Source organism: Hylobates moloch, unplaced genomic scaffold (genome assembly GCF_009828535.3).
Source record: "Hylobates moloch isolate HMO894 unplaced genomic scaffold, HMol_V3 SCAFFOLD_10, whole genome shotgun sequence".
In the NCBI taxonomy this organism is placed as follows: domain Eukaryota; kingdom Metazoa; phylum Chordata; class Mammalia; order Primates; family Hylobatidae; genus Hylobates; species Hylobates moloch.
Window position 1 is genome coordinate 31,137,178 of NW_026652285.1, and position 18,722 is coordinate 31,155,899.

The 18,722-nt window shown below is 56.5% G+C and overlaps 1 protein-coding gene across 10 annotated transcripts in view; it reads right to left on the reverse strand.

Moving 5' to 3' along the window:
• Positions 1-14,964, reverse strand: part of CNTFR (ciliary neurotrophic factor receptor) — a 38,218-nt gene extending 23,254 nt beyond the window's left edge. For 2 of the 10 annotated variants that reach the window (XM_032164015.2, XM_032164014.2), the window contains exon 1: positions 1,691-1,891. In XM_032164015.2, coding sequence (XP_032019906.1) covers positions 1,691-1,891 — 201 coding nt within the window. Of the gene's footprint in view, positions 1-1,690; positions 1,924-2,610; positions 2,876-5,697; positions 5,809-14,206; positions 14,391-14,896 lie in introns of those variants that run through there. The other 8 variants (XM_032164023.2, XM_032164019.2, XM_032164018.2 and 5 more) reach the window with 8 other exon arrangements.
• Between the last annotated feature and the right edge of the window lie 3,758 nt (positions 14,965-18,722).

An 18,722-nucleotide genomic window follows, 5' to 3' on the forward strand; every position in this document is an offset into this window, starting at 1 on the left:
GCAGGGGATGGGCAGAGCAATAGGGTTGACTGAGACTTCCCTTAGCAGGGGGGATGGGGTAAGGAAAGGCCTGAAGCAGACGCCGGGGACAGGAAGGAGGCTGCAAGGCAGGGCCTTCCGTGGAGACAAGGATGGATAGAATGGCTTTCCAGAGTTGGAGATTAGGACAAAGACCTATTTGCCTCAGCATCTCCTACCACACCCACCCCTGGCCCCATCACTGCTATGGTGCAGACACACCCTTGAATCCATACCCAGAGGCCCATGCATGCAAGCTCACACACACACACACACACACACACACACACACCGGGGGGTTGGGGGCAGCAGTGCATGTGATGCATTCGCTTATAACAAAAAAAACCTGAAGATGGTCGTTCTGACAGAGCCAGAGTTGGGTGGGGGGAAAAGAAGCTTCGAATGTCTTCTGTGTTCTGTTCTCTCTGCCTCCTAATGTGCATATGCACCATGCACGCTACTTCTGAGGAGTCTCCTGGTCTGCTGGGCAAGACTGAGCCATCCTTCCTCCCCTTTCCTCCCCTCCTCACAGTGGGGAAGCCAGAGCAATCTGTTCCTGATGGGTAAACACAGGCGTAAGTACGCGCACACACATGCTCACACACACACCAGCCACTCAGGCCACACAGCACCCAGTGCTCACTTCACCCCGACAGAGCACACACTTGGGCTCTCACTACACCCAGCAGAGCTCTCAAAGCCCCCGCCTCCTCAGACACACAGGGCCAGAGCTTCACAGACACACCCAGGCAGCCTCTCGCAGACACTGGCATTCAGAGCCTACCATCGTGGCCACACATCAGGGCCTCCCACATGGACACCCACTCCCACAGCCCCGTACACGCTGGTGTGTGTGCACACATTACAGTCACACTCACACACACAGACTCCCTCACACAGCCATGGTCTCACATATGGATACCATCACACACTCCAAACAGTCAACCTTCCACACAGACATCACTGTACACCTCCAGAAGCTCAGGGCCCCAAGTCACCCTCGGCCTCTCACACCCCGACACCGGCAATGGGAAACACCCACATACACACCCTGAACAGCCACACTGTGCCAGGACCTCAGGTTGCCTAGCCGTGCCTGAGGGGAGGGACAAAAAGCCTAGGGTGGCCTAGGGCAGGAAAGAAAAGGAAAGGAAATACATTGTTGGTCCCTAAAAAGTGAGAAAATGGATGATTATTCCCCAGGCAGCTCCTTCTTCCCCAAACCCTGCTTTCAACAGCATTAGAGAATGAAGGGAGATCCATTCCAGACAGGAGAGGTGAAGGAAGTACCTGGGGGAGACAGATGGTGGCACTGGCATCAGCAAGAGCCAGAAAGGCCCAGAAATCAGCCGACTCCCCAGGCCCTTGCTGCCTTCCCTCATCACCCTCTCTTCCCCACGATGAGGATCGGCAGCAGCTCTCAGCCTAGCTATCTGCTGTGTGATCCCAAGGCCTCTTCAAAACCTCTATGTGCCCACAACTGTCTAGCGGGCACCCAGATGTCTGGCCTGGCTGCAGAAAGGGCAGGAGAGGGGAAGGAGATGGGACCTCCACTCCAGCCCCCCAGCCCCCACCAAAGCCCTGGCATCACTGTCAGCCCACAGAGAGGTAGGGCAGATGCCCAGCAGCAGGCAGGGAGCAGGCAGAGCCAGCGGGTGCTCCTCTAACTAACCACTGAGGAGGAGAGTCCTAAGGTGTCCTTGGACCCTGCAGCCCCGCCCCCATCACTGGAGGAGTAGACGCGGAGTCGCTGTCCAGGCAGAATGGAATCCAGGCTGTGCTGGCCAGGCCCCAGCCCAGGAAAGATCGGCAATGCTGCAGACATCCTTGCCACTTGCCACTCCAGGTGTAGCTGGGGCCCTGATGCCTCCATCCTAAAAGGAGCCTGACGTGACTCCACGGAAGCCAGGCAGGACCTAAGGAAACCAGGCAGGGGTGATGCCATAAAGCCAGGTGATAGGGACTTCCGGGAAGGGGGCAGTGGGGACAAAAGAAACCAGGCAGCAGGGTGTAAGGAAACCAGGTGACAGGGCCCCAAAGAAGGTAGGTGGTGGGAGCCAAATGAAACCAGGCAGTGGGGACTAAAGTTAGCTAGGAGGTGTGGACAAATGAAGCCAGGCTTTGGGGATCAAATGAAACCAGGCAAGAGGCCCACAGGATGTGAGAAAAGAAAGATATCAGGAGCTCATCCCCTCTGTCTAGATGTCACCCCCACACCCTGGGCCTCTCTCTCTGTAGCCCCCCTTCCACTCAGGCGGTGGTCCCCTCCCCCAGGCCAATGGACACAGCCAGAGCCCCCTCCCCTCTCAGAGGCCTGGTCCGATTGCAGCCAATGGGCCCCGGCCCCATCCCTGGGACCTCAGGAAGTCCCAGTCCCTCCCACCGGCTGCAGAGGCAGGGGGGCTGGGGGGAGAGAAACAGAAGAGAAGAGAGACAGCTTGGCAGGGGGAGCGCGCCGAGCAGCCGCGGGGGGCGGGGGCCGAGAAAGGAGCGGGAAGCGCCGAGGCGGGCTGGGCGGGCTGGCGGGCGGGCGCGGGGCGGGGGCGTCGCGGTGGCGGGGGTGACAAGTCCTCCGGCCCTGTGGCCACTGACCTGGGTCCCCACGCAGGCGCCCCGTCGGTGCCTCCGGCGCTCCGTGGGTCCGCCTGCCCGCCTGCGGGCATCGGGTCTGCGGGGCTGGGGCCCGGGCAGCCGGAACGACCCGGGAGGCAGGAGCAGCCCCTACAGCGGTCCCGGCGGGCGGGTGGGCGAGGGGCCGGGCCGCGCGGTGAGCGACGAGGGCCGAGCCCCAAGTGAGCGACCGGGCAAGCGGGCCGGGAGGAGGGGAGGAAGGAGCGCGCTGCAAGCGAACGAGCAAGCGAGCTAGCGGAGGGAGAGTGAGGGACGGCATGCAGTGAGGTCATCCTTTGAATCTAATTGTCTGAGTCAGGAGGAGATGTGGCACTTGATGCTGGGGGAGGGGAGGCAGAAGGGACCCTCCCCGCTCCGGTCCCAGCCCCTCTCCACACCCAGGGGTGGCCGGGGCCTCCTTTCCCCTCCCAAGGAGAAGTTGCCACAGGCCAACTCGGGCAGACCATTGCTGGTCTCAGGGCTGACCTCTGCTGCCTGGGGCTATCAGCAAGTGGTGAGAGATGTGGGACCCGTCCCCAGCTCCGGGCTACCTTCCTCCTCCCGGGGTGACCGCCTCCCCTCAAGGCCTAGCTCACTTTCCCACATTTTTTAGGGCACGGGAGGCTCCCAGCCTACCCCCAAGTCCTATTCCGGGTCCTATTCCTGCTCTGTGAGGATAAAGCAGGAACTTCAGCCAGCCTTCCAAGTTGCCTTACTTTAGGAACATGGGGCCCCAACTCTATTCCCCAAGTTACTTCCAGTGCTGGGAATTTGGGGGAATCTAGAAACTGAACCCCAGGCTCACCATCCTGCCCTCTGGGAATGATAGTGCAATGCCACCCGTCCTCCAGTTACTTTCTGCATTTGGGATGAGGACCCCAGGTCCCCCCCCTTTAGGAAGGACAGGAGCAGGGCCAGACTCCTAGGGTCTCCAGGGAGGGACCAGGCTGCCCAGAGGGTGAGGGGCAGGTTGGTCACTGGACCCTGGGCTTGTCAGGTGTGCACACCCGTACACGTACACATGAGCACACGCACACACACACGTGCACATGCACATCCACATGGGGTCGGGGGCATCAGACAGCTGGGGATGCTCACACCAAGGGCCATACCCTCCTCCCTTTGCCCCCGTGGGGGAGGGGTGATAAATATTTAAGGGGCTTTTAGCTCAAAAGGGGCTGGAACGGGGGAGGGAGGGGGATCCACGCTGCCTGATTAATGGGGTTACGGGCTTGGATCAATCCGTCCGCCCGCCGCTCCCTCCTCCCCCTCCTCCCTCCCTCCGCCTAATGCGCTTTATCAGGAGACGCTTTTCTGACTTGGCAGCGTCGGGCGTTTTAAATAGACCCATTTAGAGCTGGGGTTGGGGGAGAAGGAGGGGGGTGGAGAGACAGAGATTGAGACAGGCTGGGAGACAGAGACAAATCAGGAAAGAGAGATGGGCCCTAGAAGACAGAGACTGGGAGAGGAGAGACAGAAGGAAATGCAGAGATACCATCGAGATAAGACACTGAGGGCGAGGCTCCCACGGAGGCTGAGATGGACAGAAAGAGGGTGATGGAGACAGAGAGGGTGATGGGAGGCCAAAGGAAGCTGGGGGGGTGAGGAGCAGAAACAAGCAAACAAAAAGAGACAGGGAGGAAAGGAACCATGGGCAGCAGGGAGAAGCCCAGAGAGAGGCTCTCTGCAAGGGCTGAGTGCTAGCCTGGGAGACAGCAGATATTCTTTATTTCCAAAAACGGTTTTTCATCCACTTTGTTAAATTAAAAAGCTGTTTTTAAAGTGGTGCTGGAGGTGCTGCTGGGGGAGGGTGAACAGAACTGCCAAGTCCTCCCTCTCTGGCCTCCTCCTCCTCCTTGGCCCCCACAGAAGCTGCCTCAGCCTGAGCCCCTGGGGTGTTCTCCAGCTCCCCTGCTTGCTGAGGCAATCCTCTGAGATCCCCAGGAAGAGGGTCAGGGCATCTGAGCTACTGTTCACTGGCAGGAAGTCCTTCCCGCTGTCTGGCCTCCGTTCTTCTTGCTGCAGGGAGCCCATTCTTTCCCCGACCACTATCCTTCTCTTCTCCAGCTCCTGTCCCGGCTCCCTAAGGTGTTCCCAGTTTGCGGAGGATTATGTGCCCTCGCAGCCCAGTAGCACACTTTCCAAATAAGCCATCAGACTCCTCCCAAGGTACCCCCCATAAATATTATCTTTTATTCTGTAAATCTATCTCCTAGCCCCATCCTAGTCTGAACTTCTATCAGATACACACCCCATGTCCTTGGGTCCTCTGGGAACAGTGGGGTGAAAAGCTTAACTCTCTACAGCCTTCTCAGGCCTCCCTTCCTCCTCTCCTGGGCCCCAGCTCCATCTTAAGCCCCTTTTATGTGTCAGCCTGGGGTACCCCACTCCACCCTCAACAACACCCTGGTCCTAGTTGTGAAGGGTTAGTCCCCCCTCAGCCCCCAGCCGGGAAAATGGCCAGTCTGTTTGGGAGCTGAGAAGAAAAGCCCGGCCGGCCTTTGTGGGCCTCTGGCGGGTTTTGGACAATAGGCCCTTCCGTTCCGCTCCAGTGCCTCGATTCCTTGGATGCCCCCACCCCCAAGCTGCCAATCCAGGGGCCTTGCCTGGCCTGAATGAGAGACAGGGAGAGTCAGGCTTGGCCCCACAGCTGGCCTCAGAAGATTCTGGACTTTCTGACCTCCTATCTCATCTTTTTAAAGCCTAGCTGCTCCTCCAATCAAGTAAGAGAGATGTCTGGGGGGCAGAGAGGAAACCTGAGGATACTGAAACAGAAACATATTCCCATATCTGGGATTCAGCCCCCCCTTAGTGTAGAACCCAGTCTTCTAACCTGGTGTTGGCCTTGCCTGTGTGACCACAGATAAGTCTCTTCCCTTTCTAGGCCTATTATGAGAGCATGAAAAGCCTCAGCCAGGCTGAGCCCAAAACCTCTGGAAAAAGAAAGGACAGGCGAAGAGAGGAAGGAATCTCAGGTCCTCCTCCACTCATGTCCCCTAGACGTACAGCCCCACTACACCTGCCTGAGTCCTTGAGATTGATCTGCCCCACCTGCGCCCCAGCACCTACCTCTTCACCACTGGCCACACACCAAGCACATCAATGTCCTCCTCCTCCTCCAGACCAACTCTTCAGGACTTCCAAAACCAAGGGGGCAAGATGAGGTGACAAGGCTAGAGTCTAGAAGGGCAAAGGGCACAAATCAGAGGTCACAGAGGAGCCACAGGCCTTAGTCCAACTCAGAGGCCATTCCATACTCACAGCCCCACTGTGTGAAGAGGAGACTGAGGCAGGCAGCAGCTAAACGTCTGGAAGACGAAAAGTTGAGAGTAATACAGACCCCTCCCAGCACCCCTTGTTGACTTCAGGTTCTGAACCACAGGGACAAAGGTTGCCAGAAAGCAGTGGCCTGATACAACACACAGATACACACCCACAGACAATCCACAATTCCTATACAATCAGTTCGCAGACACACAGGCAACTCCATATCACATGCATCCTCACATACACAATCCTAGAGTCACAGGGTCACAGGCATGGTGTAAATAACCACCATCATAACACCCCCTTCCTTATCACCACTATGATTTATTGAGCATCTATTATAGGCCAGGAACTGTGTTTGGCACTTTATATGCATTATCTTACTTAATCTTCATGATTTCTCCATGAGGTAGGTTTTATTGTTCTTCGCATTTGATAACCAAGGAGATTGAGCTTCAAGGAGGTCTTGCCCAATACCACAGAGCTGATCAGTTCCAGAGTCTAGATTTGAGTCCGTATCTAGTTCCAAAACCTTGCTGCTATACCAATTTGCCTGTGCAGATCTCTCGCCCACCTGCACAATGCCTTTCCCAATAATAATAACAGCAGGTATCACTTGTTCAGGGTCCTTGGTTACCCAGACACTGTGACAAGTACTTAATTTACATTTTGGTACTGAATCATCAAAACAAGCTTCAAGGCCAGGCATGGTGGCTCACATCTGTAATCCCAGCACTTTGGGAGGCTGAAGCAGGTGGATCACCTGAGCTTAGGAGTTCGAGACTAGCCTGAGCCACATAGTGAAACCCCATCTCTACCAAAAATACAAAAAATTAGCCAGGCATGGTGGCACGTACCTGTGGTTCCAGCTACTCCTGAGGCTGAGGTGGGAGGGTCACTTGAGCCTGGGAGGCGAAGGTTGCATTGAGCCAAGATTGAGCTACTGCACTCTCCAGCCTGGGTAACCAAGTGAAACCATATCTCAAAAAAATAAAATAAAATAAAATAAAATAAAATAAAATAAAATAAAATAAAATAAAAAACAAGCTTTGGAGGTAATCCTGTTTCTATTTTACAGATCCTGAAACTGAGGCTCAGAGAGCAGAAGCAGCTTGGCCAAAGTCATACAACTGGTAGTTGGTAAAGGAGCTGGCCTTGAACTCAGGGATATCTTGAAACCACTGTTGCTTCTATGGACTCTAGCCATTCAAAAGACCCCTCACCTTCTATAAGACCCCAGGAGATCCTCAGGGTCCAACTGCTCCCCTGAAAACAGGTCCCAGATATATCTGCCAAAGGTATGATTAGGAGCCTAAACACATACCATGAGAATGGGATTCCATGTCTTCCAATCCTGCCCAGAGATGCAGAGACACCACCGCCCAGGGAGAGATAGCCAGAAACTAAAATAAGGTGTTAGAGACAGGGTGGTTGATAGTGAGAGATACAGCCACACCAAGACGGGTTCAAAGGGAGGGAGACTGAGGGGAAGCCAGAGACAGAGAGGGACACATTAGGCCAAAGAATGAGAGAGATAGCTGGAAAAGGAGACAATAGGAGTAGAGGAGGGTACAGGCTGACATGAAAAAACACAGACAGATACACTCCAGCATGCAGACAGACACATATAGACCCATCTGACCTTCACAAGAAACAGACTGTGAAAGCAAGCAAGGCTCAGGCTGTGTGTGGCATGCGTATGTGTGTGTGCGTATTGCGGGGGGAGCATGCAGAGTCTGTATAGCTACGCACATTACACCAGCTGCTTCCAGCAATTTCATCTGATTAATAATAAATGCCCCATAATTACAGCCGCTCCCCCAGCCCTTCTTCCTGTTTTTTGTCAGCTGCTGCCAGGCCAGCCCCCCATAAACCCTATGGTCCCCTCCATCCTCACCTGCTGTCCTCTAGGAGGCTGAGAGAATGTGAGCTGGTGGAGGAGGCCATATTCCCAGTTTGAGGAGGGATACCCATCTCCCTATCTTGGATTAATGCCCTTTGCTTCCAAGCAAAAAGTCATCTTACTTAGGTCTCACTCAGAACTCTTCCACTGCATGGGTATAACCTGTGACCCCTAATATGGCCTAGGGGCCTACATCTGGGATGCAGAGAGATGAAATCCCCTTGCCCACTCTTTATCACTAGCTGGCTAAGTCTCCATCCACAACCTTTACCTAGCCTCAGAACCCTGTAGGCTCTCGAGGAGGAAGGGACCAGGACAGGGGCCCTCATCCCATCATTCCAATCCCAGACAGCCCGAATCTCTGCCCACTCGTATACCCTCAAGCTCTGGACACTAGATGGCTCTGCCTGCCCATTCCTGAGCACCCCCAACCCCACCCCCACAAGTCCACCTCCTTCCAGGCCTCCCACCCAAGCTCTCCAAGGCATCTCTATCAGAATCAGCTGCTGGGTTGTGCTGATCTGTTTCTAATCGCTGGGGCCTGGTTCACACTTGCCCCCACCCCCCAATATTGATTCCATTATTTGGAAAGTCATTGACGTCAGGGGCCTGGATGGGTGCCAAAACCGCCTTCTCTCCAGGCCTGGGCCAGGGCCCAGCCCCCCATCCCGCAATTTCACGGAGGGGCCCGGAAGGGTCAGCTCATGGGCCAAGGTCACATGGCATCTTCCCTCTGACTCTGGGCTCCTCTGCCTTTTTGGAACCACTGTGCAGCTCCCTTCTGGAGAGAGGGGCTACGCAAAGCCCTGGGATTTAGAAGTTGGGGGAGGCTATAAAAGGGAGTCTTAAGACCCTCATTGGGACTCTGGCTGCAAGGAGGGGCTCTGAAGAGGTAAGGAGGAGGGCAGTGGCTCGGAAAAGGGTAGTTGGGAATACTTTGTGTTTTTTGCCACACTCTTAAATTTTGGAACATCCTGAAGCTGGTCTTGAAATGGATCCTACTGACTACTTGGTTTTTATGTCTGACATCAGATGTATCTCCAGACTCTCTTAGAAGGAAATTCTCTGGAGTGTAGGATAACAGATTATCCTAAATGTTGCCATAATTTGACTAACTGGCACCAGTAATTTTATAAATCTTTGCTCCACATAAAACAAAGGCTCTGTTTCTTGTGCATCTCTCACCTATGCTGCCTCAGTTTCCCCACATTCACACCGTCTCCCAGTCTTTCCTGGCGTTGGATGTGTGTTTCTTCCTCTCTGTCTCTATCTGACCAAGATGCAGCCACTGACACACTGGCCCACGCCAGCAACTCCTGGGCTCTGGCTGGACAGAGTATTTTTAGGATCCAAACCCCGTGTTCTCAGACAGGCATTAATAAGCAATACAGACAGTCTGTGGTGCCCACAACAGCTACACAGCCTCAGAGCCCAGCCTTGGAAGGTCAGAGATGGGGTCCATTCCTTTAGCTAGAGGGTCAGAGATGGGGTCCATTCCCCTGAGGGAATTTCTTCTTGTCCAAGAAACTCACACCTAGAAGGTAAGGGACGTGTTCACCACCACATAGGAAAAAAGGACCTTACCTTCTGCAAAATCCTGAGGCTGGGAAAGGGCAGGATGACCTCTGACCTCTGCCACCAGATCAGGGTGATTGCCCTGCCCCAGCCTCCTCTGGTCCAGACCTTTCCAAGGAAGGAGGCTATCATCTGCACTCCTTCCCTGAGTGAAGGAAAGCCCTTCCTCTAGTCTAGCCTGCAAACCAGTCTTCCTTTGAGCCAAACAGGGGTGTAGGACAGGGGATGCTGGGTCTCAAACCACAAATCCCAGGAGCTTCCCTCTCCCCATGATCTGTCCCACTCAGTGATTCATGCCTCAACGTTTATTGAGCACCTCTTCCCTGCCAGGCACTGTACAGGGAGCCAGGCACATGGTTGTGCCCACAGGGAGCATTCGGTCTAATGAGAGAGAAAAAGATGTATTACTGTTCACACAAGAATGCCTTCCTTGGTATACGAGGTCTGTGCCAAGGGCAGGCAGGTACAGGGTGAGCAAGGTAGACCCAGTCCTTGAGTCACACAGAGCTCATAGGCAACTACTCTGCAACCTTGCTGAGTGTCACGTGGGGAAAGTACAGGTAGGATATATGGTGGGGCACACTGACTGCCCTGGGGTCTGGAGAAACCTGTCCTCCTACAGGCTAAGGACTCTTCAGTTTGCTCCTAAACCCAAGACGGGCCCTCAAGCTGAACACAAGTCACTACCATAGTTTAATTTCAGTTCCTGCTACTGTAGCTCTAGTCTTAGCTTTTGGGAGCTGGCTGCCCACAGCAGCAGAGTCTAACTCTTCCTCAACATCTGCTCCAGCTCCTCCTTCCACCCCTTGGGCCCAGAGCGCCGAGCTCTGGTGACCCCCAACTGGGCACAGCTCTGTGCTTTGGGACTCTCTTTGCCCTCTGCAGAGGTAAAAGGGACTGATGACCTCAGTGCTCTCCATCCCCAGGGACCACTTGCCTTCCCAGCCCCTCCCCACAGGAAGCCGAGAGCCCTTGTGGGTTTGGTCACCCAGGGCCACAGGAGTTTACAAAGCTGAGGTCTCCACCACTACCCCCACCCAATGGCGGGTCTGGAGGAGGGGTCAGTTCTCACTTCTCAGGCTCCTTGCTCTCCAGGACCCCCCAAACCAAGCACACATGGTCCCCCCCAAACCCATCTGCATTTCAAAGAAAATCCACTCCATATGTTTCCGATTCATTTACACTTCAACTCGCCATGGGGGGGCAGAGAGCACGGGTGCCTTGCCTCCAAGCCTCCCACCCCCACAGGGGGGCTGTAAAGCGTGTGTCCCCTTCAGGACGGGAAGCAGTTACAGCCCAGCCATCTCAGCATTGGGAGGGACTGCAGGGCCATGTCCCTACTGTGTGGGTTCCCATGGGGGAAGACAGCATATCTCAGGCAGCCCCACCCACTGATGTTCATAGCAGCAGAGCACGCAAAGTCCAGGGCAGGGTCTCCATGGGAGTTAGAATACCAGGGCTGGCTGCAACCTAGGTACCCCAGGGCTACTGCTCTTTTGGGGAACACAGTTGGGAGGCCTAGGCATGCCCTGGAGCCAGGATAAGGGCTCAACAGGCAATCCCAGAGACACTGTGAGACATGCACAACAAAACATGGTTCCTCCCCCTCCCCAGCCAGGGCAGAGAAGAGAAGAGAGGGTGGGATCCCGTCTCCACCTCCAGCTAACTTCTCCCCACAGATCTGAGGCTGTTATCTCTCCTGCAATCACAGATTCAACACCCTGGAGCAGTCGCAGGAGCCAAGGTCTGCTCCCTCCAATCTGCACACCCCTCCCATCCTAAGAATGATCGAGATGTGTTTGTGTATGGGGCGGGGGAGATGTCTGGGGAGGACAGGAGTCTTATTTCCCCCACCTGGCCTTCTCTACCACAGAAGGGATGTCCAAAACTATTCAAGGGGGATGATGGGTGTGCATTGACATGGCATACGGAGGAATCTAAAGGTTCACATCACTCCTGTACCAACAATCCACTCAGATCTTCCTGCCAAGAGCCTAGTCTCCTTATGCAAGGACAGCAGGGAAATCTGACTGGGTTAGCCTTTACCACCACTCCCCTCCATTAGCCCACAGCCCATTGTGAGGGATTTGACCAAATGTGTATCCTCTCTCCTCCTCACCTTTGGAGGGGACAGATCCTGTAGCAGTCTCTGTTCCTCACTTCAAGTGCCCCAATACTCACCACAAACCAAAGGAAAGCATGGGCATATCTGACCTTGAGTTCTAAGTTCCACTGGGATTGTGAATGCCACAATCTTAGTGTGGATCTGAATGTGAGCCCAGGATGAAAGTGTGAGTTTAATCTAAGTGTCACGGTCTAATGTCTATCTAAGTGTGAACTCCAAGATGCAAGTATGGGTTTGAGTATGAGCCCAGGTCTCAGCACGCATCTGACTGTAAACCCCAGTGGGTCTGAATGTAAGCTCCAGGACTGAAGTGAGAGAGCCTGTGAGTCCCAGGATTCCTGTATAAGTCAGCATAAGCATTAGAGTTCTAGTGTAAGTCTGAGTGTGAGACCCTGGTCATAAGGGCTTCTGAGTATGAGCTAAGGTGACTCATATGGAGTCCAAGTGTGAGCACTGGTATCCCTTTTTAAGTCTGAGTGTGAGTCCCAAAGTGCCCTTGAAAGTCTAAGTGTGAACATCAGAATCCTACTGTGAATCTGAGTGTGAGCTCTGAGATCCCAATATGAATCTGAGTGAGTCACAGGACTTCAAGTGAGTCCTACCAAGATCCTGGTATGAGTCTATGTGTGAGCCCTAGGTTACCCATGGAGGTCTGACCCCCAAAGTCCCCATATGAATCTAAGTGTGAACCCAAAGGTCCTAGTGTGAATCTGAGTGAGCTCCAGGGTCCCCATGTGAGTCAATGTGATCCCCAGCTTGGAAGTGTGAATCTGACTATGAACCCCAGTGTCCTCAGTGAGTCCTGGAGTTCAAATGTGAGTCCCATGATCCCCATAGGAGTCTGACTAACTCAGAGTCCCAGAATATAAGTGTGAATTGGAGTGAGCACGAGGGTCTTTGTGTGAGCCCCAGTGTGAGCCCTAGGACCCCAGTGAGATTCTGGGTGTGAGCTCTAGGTCTCAATGTAGATCTAAGCTAAAGGATAAGACCATGAATCTAAGCATGAGCCTACAGTCCCAGTGTGGGTCCCAGTGTGAGCAGAGTTCCAATGTGAGTCTATGTGGAAACTCCAGGACTGAAGTGTATCCCTGGATATGAGCCCCACAACGTTAAGTGTAAGTCCATATGAATGTAAGCCCCTAGACCCTAGAAGGAGTTGAAGTGTCCCAGTGTGCATCTGAGTATCGATTCCAGAGCCCCCAAAAGTCCTGTGCATGAACTTTAAACTCCTAGTCTTTGTGTAGGCTCAGGGTCTCAGTTGGAGTATCAGCCCTGACAGTGTGAACCTTAGCTCCATCTCACCAATGCTGACCAGGAGCCCCTGGCACCAGCTGAGAGGATTTGTGTGGGTTGTGACAGTGGAGATAGGGGGGCATAGTTTGAGACACCTAGGCCCTTCTAGCCCCCAAGTCATTGCTAGCCCTACATCCCTGGGAATCTGCAATGGTTCAAGCCCCATTCCCACACGTGTAATGGCACACCATCACACCCAGAGTTAGATACACAAAAATACACCTGGTGTTTCAGGCCCCTCGGACACACAGCAATTACAGATGCACAGACACACCCAGCATTTCAGACTCTCACCACCTCAGTGATCACAGCCACACAAACACCCCCAGTGACACAGACACAAATTCACCAAGTATTACAGGCAGAACAACTAGTGTTAGAGACACACTCCTACAGCGGCATGCAGACACACACCCAATGTTGCAGACAAGCTGCCAGGCACACAGACACACACAGACGCTTCTCAAAAAGAGAGACTAGACGGAAAGAGAAAGAAAATCCTGAATTTTCAACAAGGCGTGAAATAGTCCTGCCCGCCTGAAGCTACTGGAGTGGGGAGGGGGACAAGGGAGCGAGCGAGCGAGCGAGCTCACGCTGGAGGAGAGGCTCGGGAGAGGAGAGGAGAGGAGCCGAGAGGGAGAGCTGTCCGTCTGGTGACCTCCCCACGGCCCAGCCCCCACACACGCGGAGATACACTACTCGGAGCAACACAGGGACACCCAGACTGGCTCACACTGAGCAGCACTGGAGGAGACACACACGAGCAGACTCACAGACACTTGGGGATACACCATAGGCAGACTCACACAAGCCAGGAAGACTTACAAAGAGACACTGGAGGAGACCCACTACATGGAGATACATCCAGGCGGACTCAAGAGAAAACCATGGGGACGCCGACCGACACACACACACATATGCACACACACGCGCGCGCGCGCGCGCGCGGATTCGCACGGACACATGCACTGGCAGACGCGCAACCGTCGGTTCGCATCCCCGGGCGCTTTGAAGTCCAGATTTCTGCCCGAGAAAGAAGCCACCTTTGGGCGCGCAGAGGCCACTACGAACCCCCCAAACCCAGGAATTTTTCCAGACCCCGAGCGTGCAGCTGAGGGGTGGGGAGAACAGGGACACTAAGACAAACCGCCGGAGCTACCTCCCTCTAGTCGACAGTCGGCCCCACCACCACCACCACGCCCAACCCCCCGGAGCGCCCGGACGTGGGGGGCCGCTTCTCCAGCGCCCCCGCCCCCGAGTTTGCAGGCAAAGTTTCTCGTGAACTTTCCTGTCGCCCCCGTCCGTGGGCCCAGGGGTGTCCCCTCACTCTTCCCGCGCGCACGAGGGCCGCCGGTCTGTTGGTCAGCCCGGGCTCTGAGGGTCCGGCCGCGCGCACTCCGCTGCAGGGTACTCACCGCGCCCTCGGGCCACCCGGGCTTCGCGCCGCGCCTTCCGACCGCCCCCGGCAGCGAGCGAGGCAGGGAGCGCGGAGCTAGCACCGCCCGCCGGATCCCACCGCCGAGCCTCGCGCCGCGCCGGCTGGAGCCGCCGCCTCCGCTGCCGCCGCCGCCCGCTCTGCACCGGCTCCTCGGCGCTCGGCGGCTTTAACCCCCCCATCCTCCTCCCTCCCTCGCGCGCTCCCTCCCTCCTTCCCTCGCCCATGTGACCGCGGGCGCCCGCTCGGCCGCGCGCGCCCTCGCTCCCCTCCCCCTCTTGCCTTGTCTCCCCGCGTCTCCGCGGCCGCGCGCCACGACCCCTCCCCGCCACGGGCCCCGCGCGCCCCCGCCTTGGCACGCTCTCGCTCCTGGCACACGCGGCCCGCTCGTCCTGCGCGGGCCTGTGAGCCCCCACTCCCACTCGCCCAGCACTGGCACGCTCTCTGCCCCCCCGCTGGCACACTCGTCCGCACTGGCACGCGTGGCCCCCTCGCGTTCACCTTTCTCGGGGGCGCCCTCCAGACGGCTGTGGTCCCCGTGCTTCACGCGCAGCCCCGGCCGCGGGTCTCGCAAACGCGCGCGCGCGCACACACACACACACCCACTCCGCCCGCTCCCCTAGGGCGGCTGGGCGCGCACCCACCCCTGGGATCGCTCCTTCGCACTCACTCTCCCTCTCGGCCTTGGCCAGGTCTCTCCTGCGCACACTCCCGCACATTCAGGCCCTGACGGCTTCGCACCGACTCCCTGGCACACCCCGGGCCAACTCTCGGGGTCCTCCCTCCGGCGTCGCCGTGAGAGGAACGCGAGCCAGAACCCCCAACCCCCACTTTGGGCAGAAGAAGCCAGCCGGCTCCGCCTCTCCCCTATTACTACTGCCCCCCGCAACGACTCCCTTCCCGGTCACCCCCTCGCGCGGGGGAAAGGGGCTTCCTTCACCGCGGATGGACCCGGCCAGGAGCCCAGGCCCATGCCTCCCGTGTCTCCGATGACACCAACACCACTGCTCGCATGTTCCTCGCGCCCCGAGGACACATAGCCGGGGGAGAAGCCTCCACTGGAATGAAGGGGTAGGGAGGGTGCACCCTCAGTGCCGGGCACAGGCGCACCCTTTGATAGGAGGCTCACTGCCTTCGCAGCCTGGGCCTCTGAGGGGCCGGGGTGTTCACTGAACTCGCCCCTGGGCCTCCGGTCTGGCTGCAACATAGGAGAGTAAGGTTAGACAACCTGACCAACTTCTGAGGCCACGTGAAAGCGCAATGGAGTGGCAATGGCAGAGGCGGAGACCGAGAAGGCCACCCCCGTCTCCACCCCTTGGATTTTTCACCTGACCCTTGACCCATAATTCTGGGCCCTGCCCCTCCGGGGAGCTGCTCTAGGGCTGAGGGCGAGGAGAAGGGAGGGAAATGTCTCGCTGTTTCCTCACATCCTTCCTCAGTAGGCTGCCTAGAGCGCCCGGGCCCTTTCCCAACAAATGCCTCAGGGACTCCCACTGCAGAGGAAAATCCTTCTTCCCGCCACGGCCTGGGCTTTTCACTTTCACTTCCGTGGCCACAGAATCCCCTTCCTACAACTGGCAGGGGTCGCATGGGCCGGAGCTCAGAGACGGCCAGCTAGGACTTCAGGACACACAGCAAACTAGCTGCGCCCCGCTGAGGGCCAGCGCACAGCCGCCCACACAAGGTGTCCTCTCCCCGGGCTTTCTGGGCCGCCAGCCTCCTGCTTCCCGGGCCGCAGACCGGGATTAGACTGTGGACGCGGGGAAGGAAGGGGGCGTTGCGACGGGATCTTGAGGGGAGCAGGACTCGCCCCTGCCCCTGCGGCGAAGCTCTAGGCCCTGGGAAGGTTCGGTACACCGGGGGCCGCTCCTCCCCAGGGGGCTGACCGGCCTGGGCGCTCTAATCCGGCCGGGGAGGGGCGGACGGGGTGAAAATCGGCGAGTGGTTTGGGGAACGGACTTGACCCCCAGTTGCTCCGGTGTCCCTGGCTCAGCCTCTTTCTGCCAGGTTGGGAGCAGTCGGGAATTCTGTCCCGGTCGAATGTCCCCCTCGGCCCCCGGGGACGCAGAAGCTGCTGTCGGCAGAGCCGCAGTCCACGGCTGCGGGGACAAGATCCGCACTGGGAGTCCGGGGTCCTGGAAGTGGACGTGTGGATGTCAGAGGATAAAGGAAGGGAAGAGGCGCACGTCGGACCTCTGTCCAGGCGTCAGTCGGTCAGCAGCTCCTCCCGACGCTGGACCCAGCGGCCTCGAGCGCTTCCCCGGGGCCGAAGCGACACCTGGCGGACGGTGCGGGACGTGCGTTCCCTTCTGGCTGCGGCTCCTGCTCCGCGCTGAGGCCTTGGCCACCTACTGAACACCGGGTGCTGCCACCTCTCCACACAGCCGCCACTCGGCTCACAACCAATTTTCCTCCCCCCAGAGCTGGGTCAACAGACTAGTAGTGGTTTGTGCTCCTGCCGCCTCTGATGCCCTACCTACACAGTAGCCTTTGAGCTTGTAAGCCTCAGTGCTGAGCTCTCCCCACCGCCTTGGGGGCAAAGTTGAGTTTCTTAGGTGGGGCTTCAAAGCCCTGCAGGATGTGGCCCTGCCTCCCCTCCAGCTTTATTAAGCGCCCCTATTCCCGGCCTCCCCAGCTCTGCGCCAGCCCCCTTCTATGTCATGTCACTTATCCTTAAGCCAACCCCACTTCACTGACATCCTCTCCCCAACTCCATCTCCAAGAATTCACTGCCTTCCCAATCTTCACCATCTACCTTGCCCATGATGGAGTGGCTGGAAGTAACACCCCCAGGCCAGATCCCTTGTGCCCCGCACGTGATGGGGATCTCACATTTGGGCCTGGGGAAATTAGGGGAAGTTCCTCGTTGACTTTTAGTTCCTGGAGTTCTCTACCATGAAAGGGGCTCTACGGCCAGGATTTCTGACACCACCCTCCACCCTGGCAGGTGACCTAAACTTGGGCCCCCCACACACACCAAGGGATCAATTGTGCCATTCCAAGCCGCTGGGCAAGCAAAGACCCTTCCTTATTCTTACTGACATGTCTCCGAAGAAGGAGAGCTCCCTCCCCATCTCCTGTGGTCTACCTTTCCAGTGCTCCTTTAGGAAACAGTGCTGGTTTCTAACTTGCAATACCATCAGAAAGTTTCTCCCTGGAGCACACACCTGGCTGTCCAAAGTTACAAACACACACACTCTCACACACAGGCTGTCTGTATTACAAATGCCAAACACATGGTCACATAAAGTCACACACCCAATCTCAAACAGTAAAAGGTGTATATTCAACCTCACTATGGTACACTGAGAGTCAGGGTCCCCAGCTTGGGCTAGGAACTAGAGGTCCCAAAAGAGTAGGAGAGTCCCTGAGTCACACACACCATACCCACACATAGACACAATTACACAGCCATGAACTCGGTCACACTGAGTGTCACACAGGCACACACAGAGTCACACGCGCTCTCAATCACACTGGGGTTTGGCGGGTTGGGGCGGGCTCCAGGAGGCAGTTACGTAAACGCCCTCAAGCCCCCGCCCTCGCTCCCCCTCACCCCGCCTGCTTCCTCACACAGTGCCAGCGCCCGGGGCGGCTTGGCCGGGGCCCGGGAACAGCTCGGCCTCGCGGAGGCTCCAGGCGCCGAGAAACCCGATCCCACAGAGCCCCGGGCCGGGCCGAGCCAGGGAGGGGGGCCCAAACCCCCCCAACTCAGGGTCCAGCCCAGGCCCCTAGGGACGACTTACCCCTGCATCCAGAGACAGCTCCCAGCACCATCCTGAGATAGTACCTGGGGCCCACTCACAACATCCCCATCCTGCACACCCCCTTCTGGAATCCTATCATCTGGATGGCTGCCTGTGTGCCCTGACCCTTCCAACCTCTGGCACCAGAAAGGGCAAAGATCCCCTAAAGGTAGAGAATGGGGGAAACTAAGTATTCAACCTTGAATTACCCCCAGTTCCTGGAACTGTCTCCTCTTCCCTTCTCATCAAGGCCCTCTAAATTCACTCTGATAGAGAGGGGCTTTCATTCCTGTCCAGGTCCCCCTCAGATTTGCTGCCTATCGATTCCAATATATTCTGTCAGAATTCTAAATTATTCAGGTCCAAGGTCTCCCCTCACGCCCTTTGATATCCTTTCTTCCTCCTCCACTGGGAGTTCTAACTCCAGTCTAATCCCAGTTCCTCCGGTTTGCTAAAAGGAAATTTTGAGAGTAACCTGAGGAATCGGCAACAAAATCACCAAAAGGCAGAAAGATTAAGGCTCAGGAAACTCCTGGAAGTCAGGAGTCTGAGAAGAGGGGAGACAATGTCTGTTGTACGCCCCCCAACATAACCCCCACCCCATTCTGCAGCCTAGACTCAATTTTTCACAATAGCTTTTGAGTGTCTGCTTGGGCCGCCCAGGCCCAGGCAGAAAGGGAATTTCCCGCTATGTTCTCTGTTAATGAACAAAACATTTCATGTTGAAATTCCTCCTCTGCCCCCAGCCCA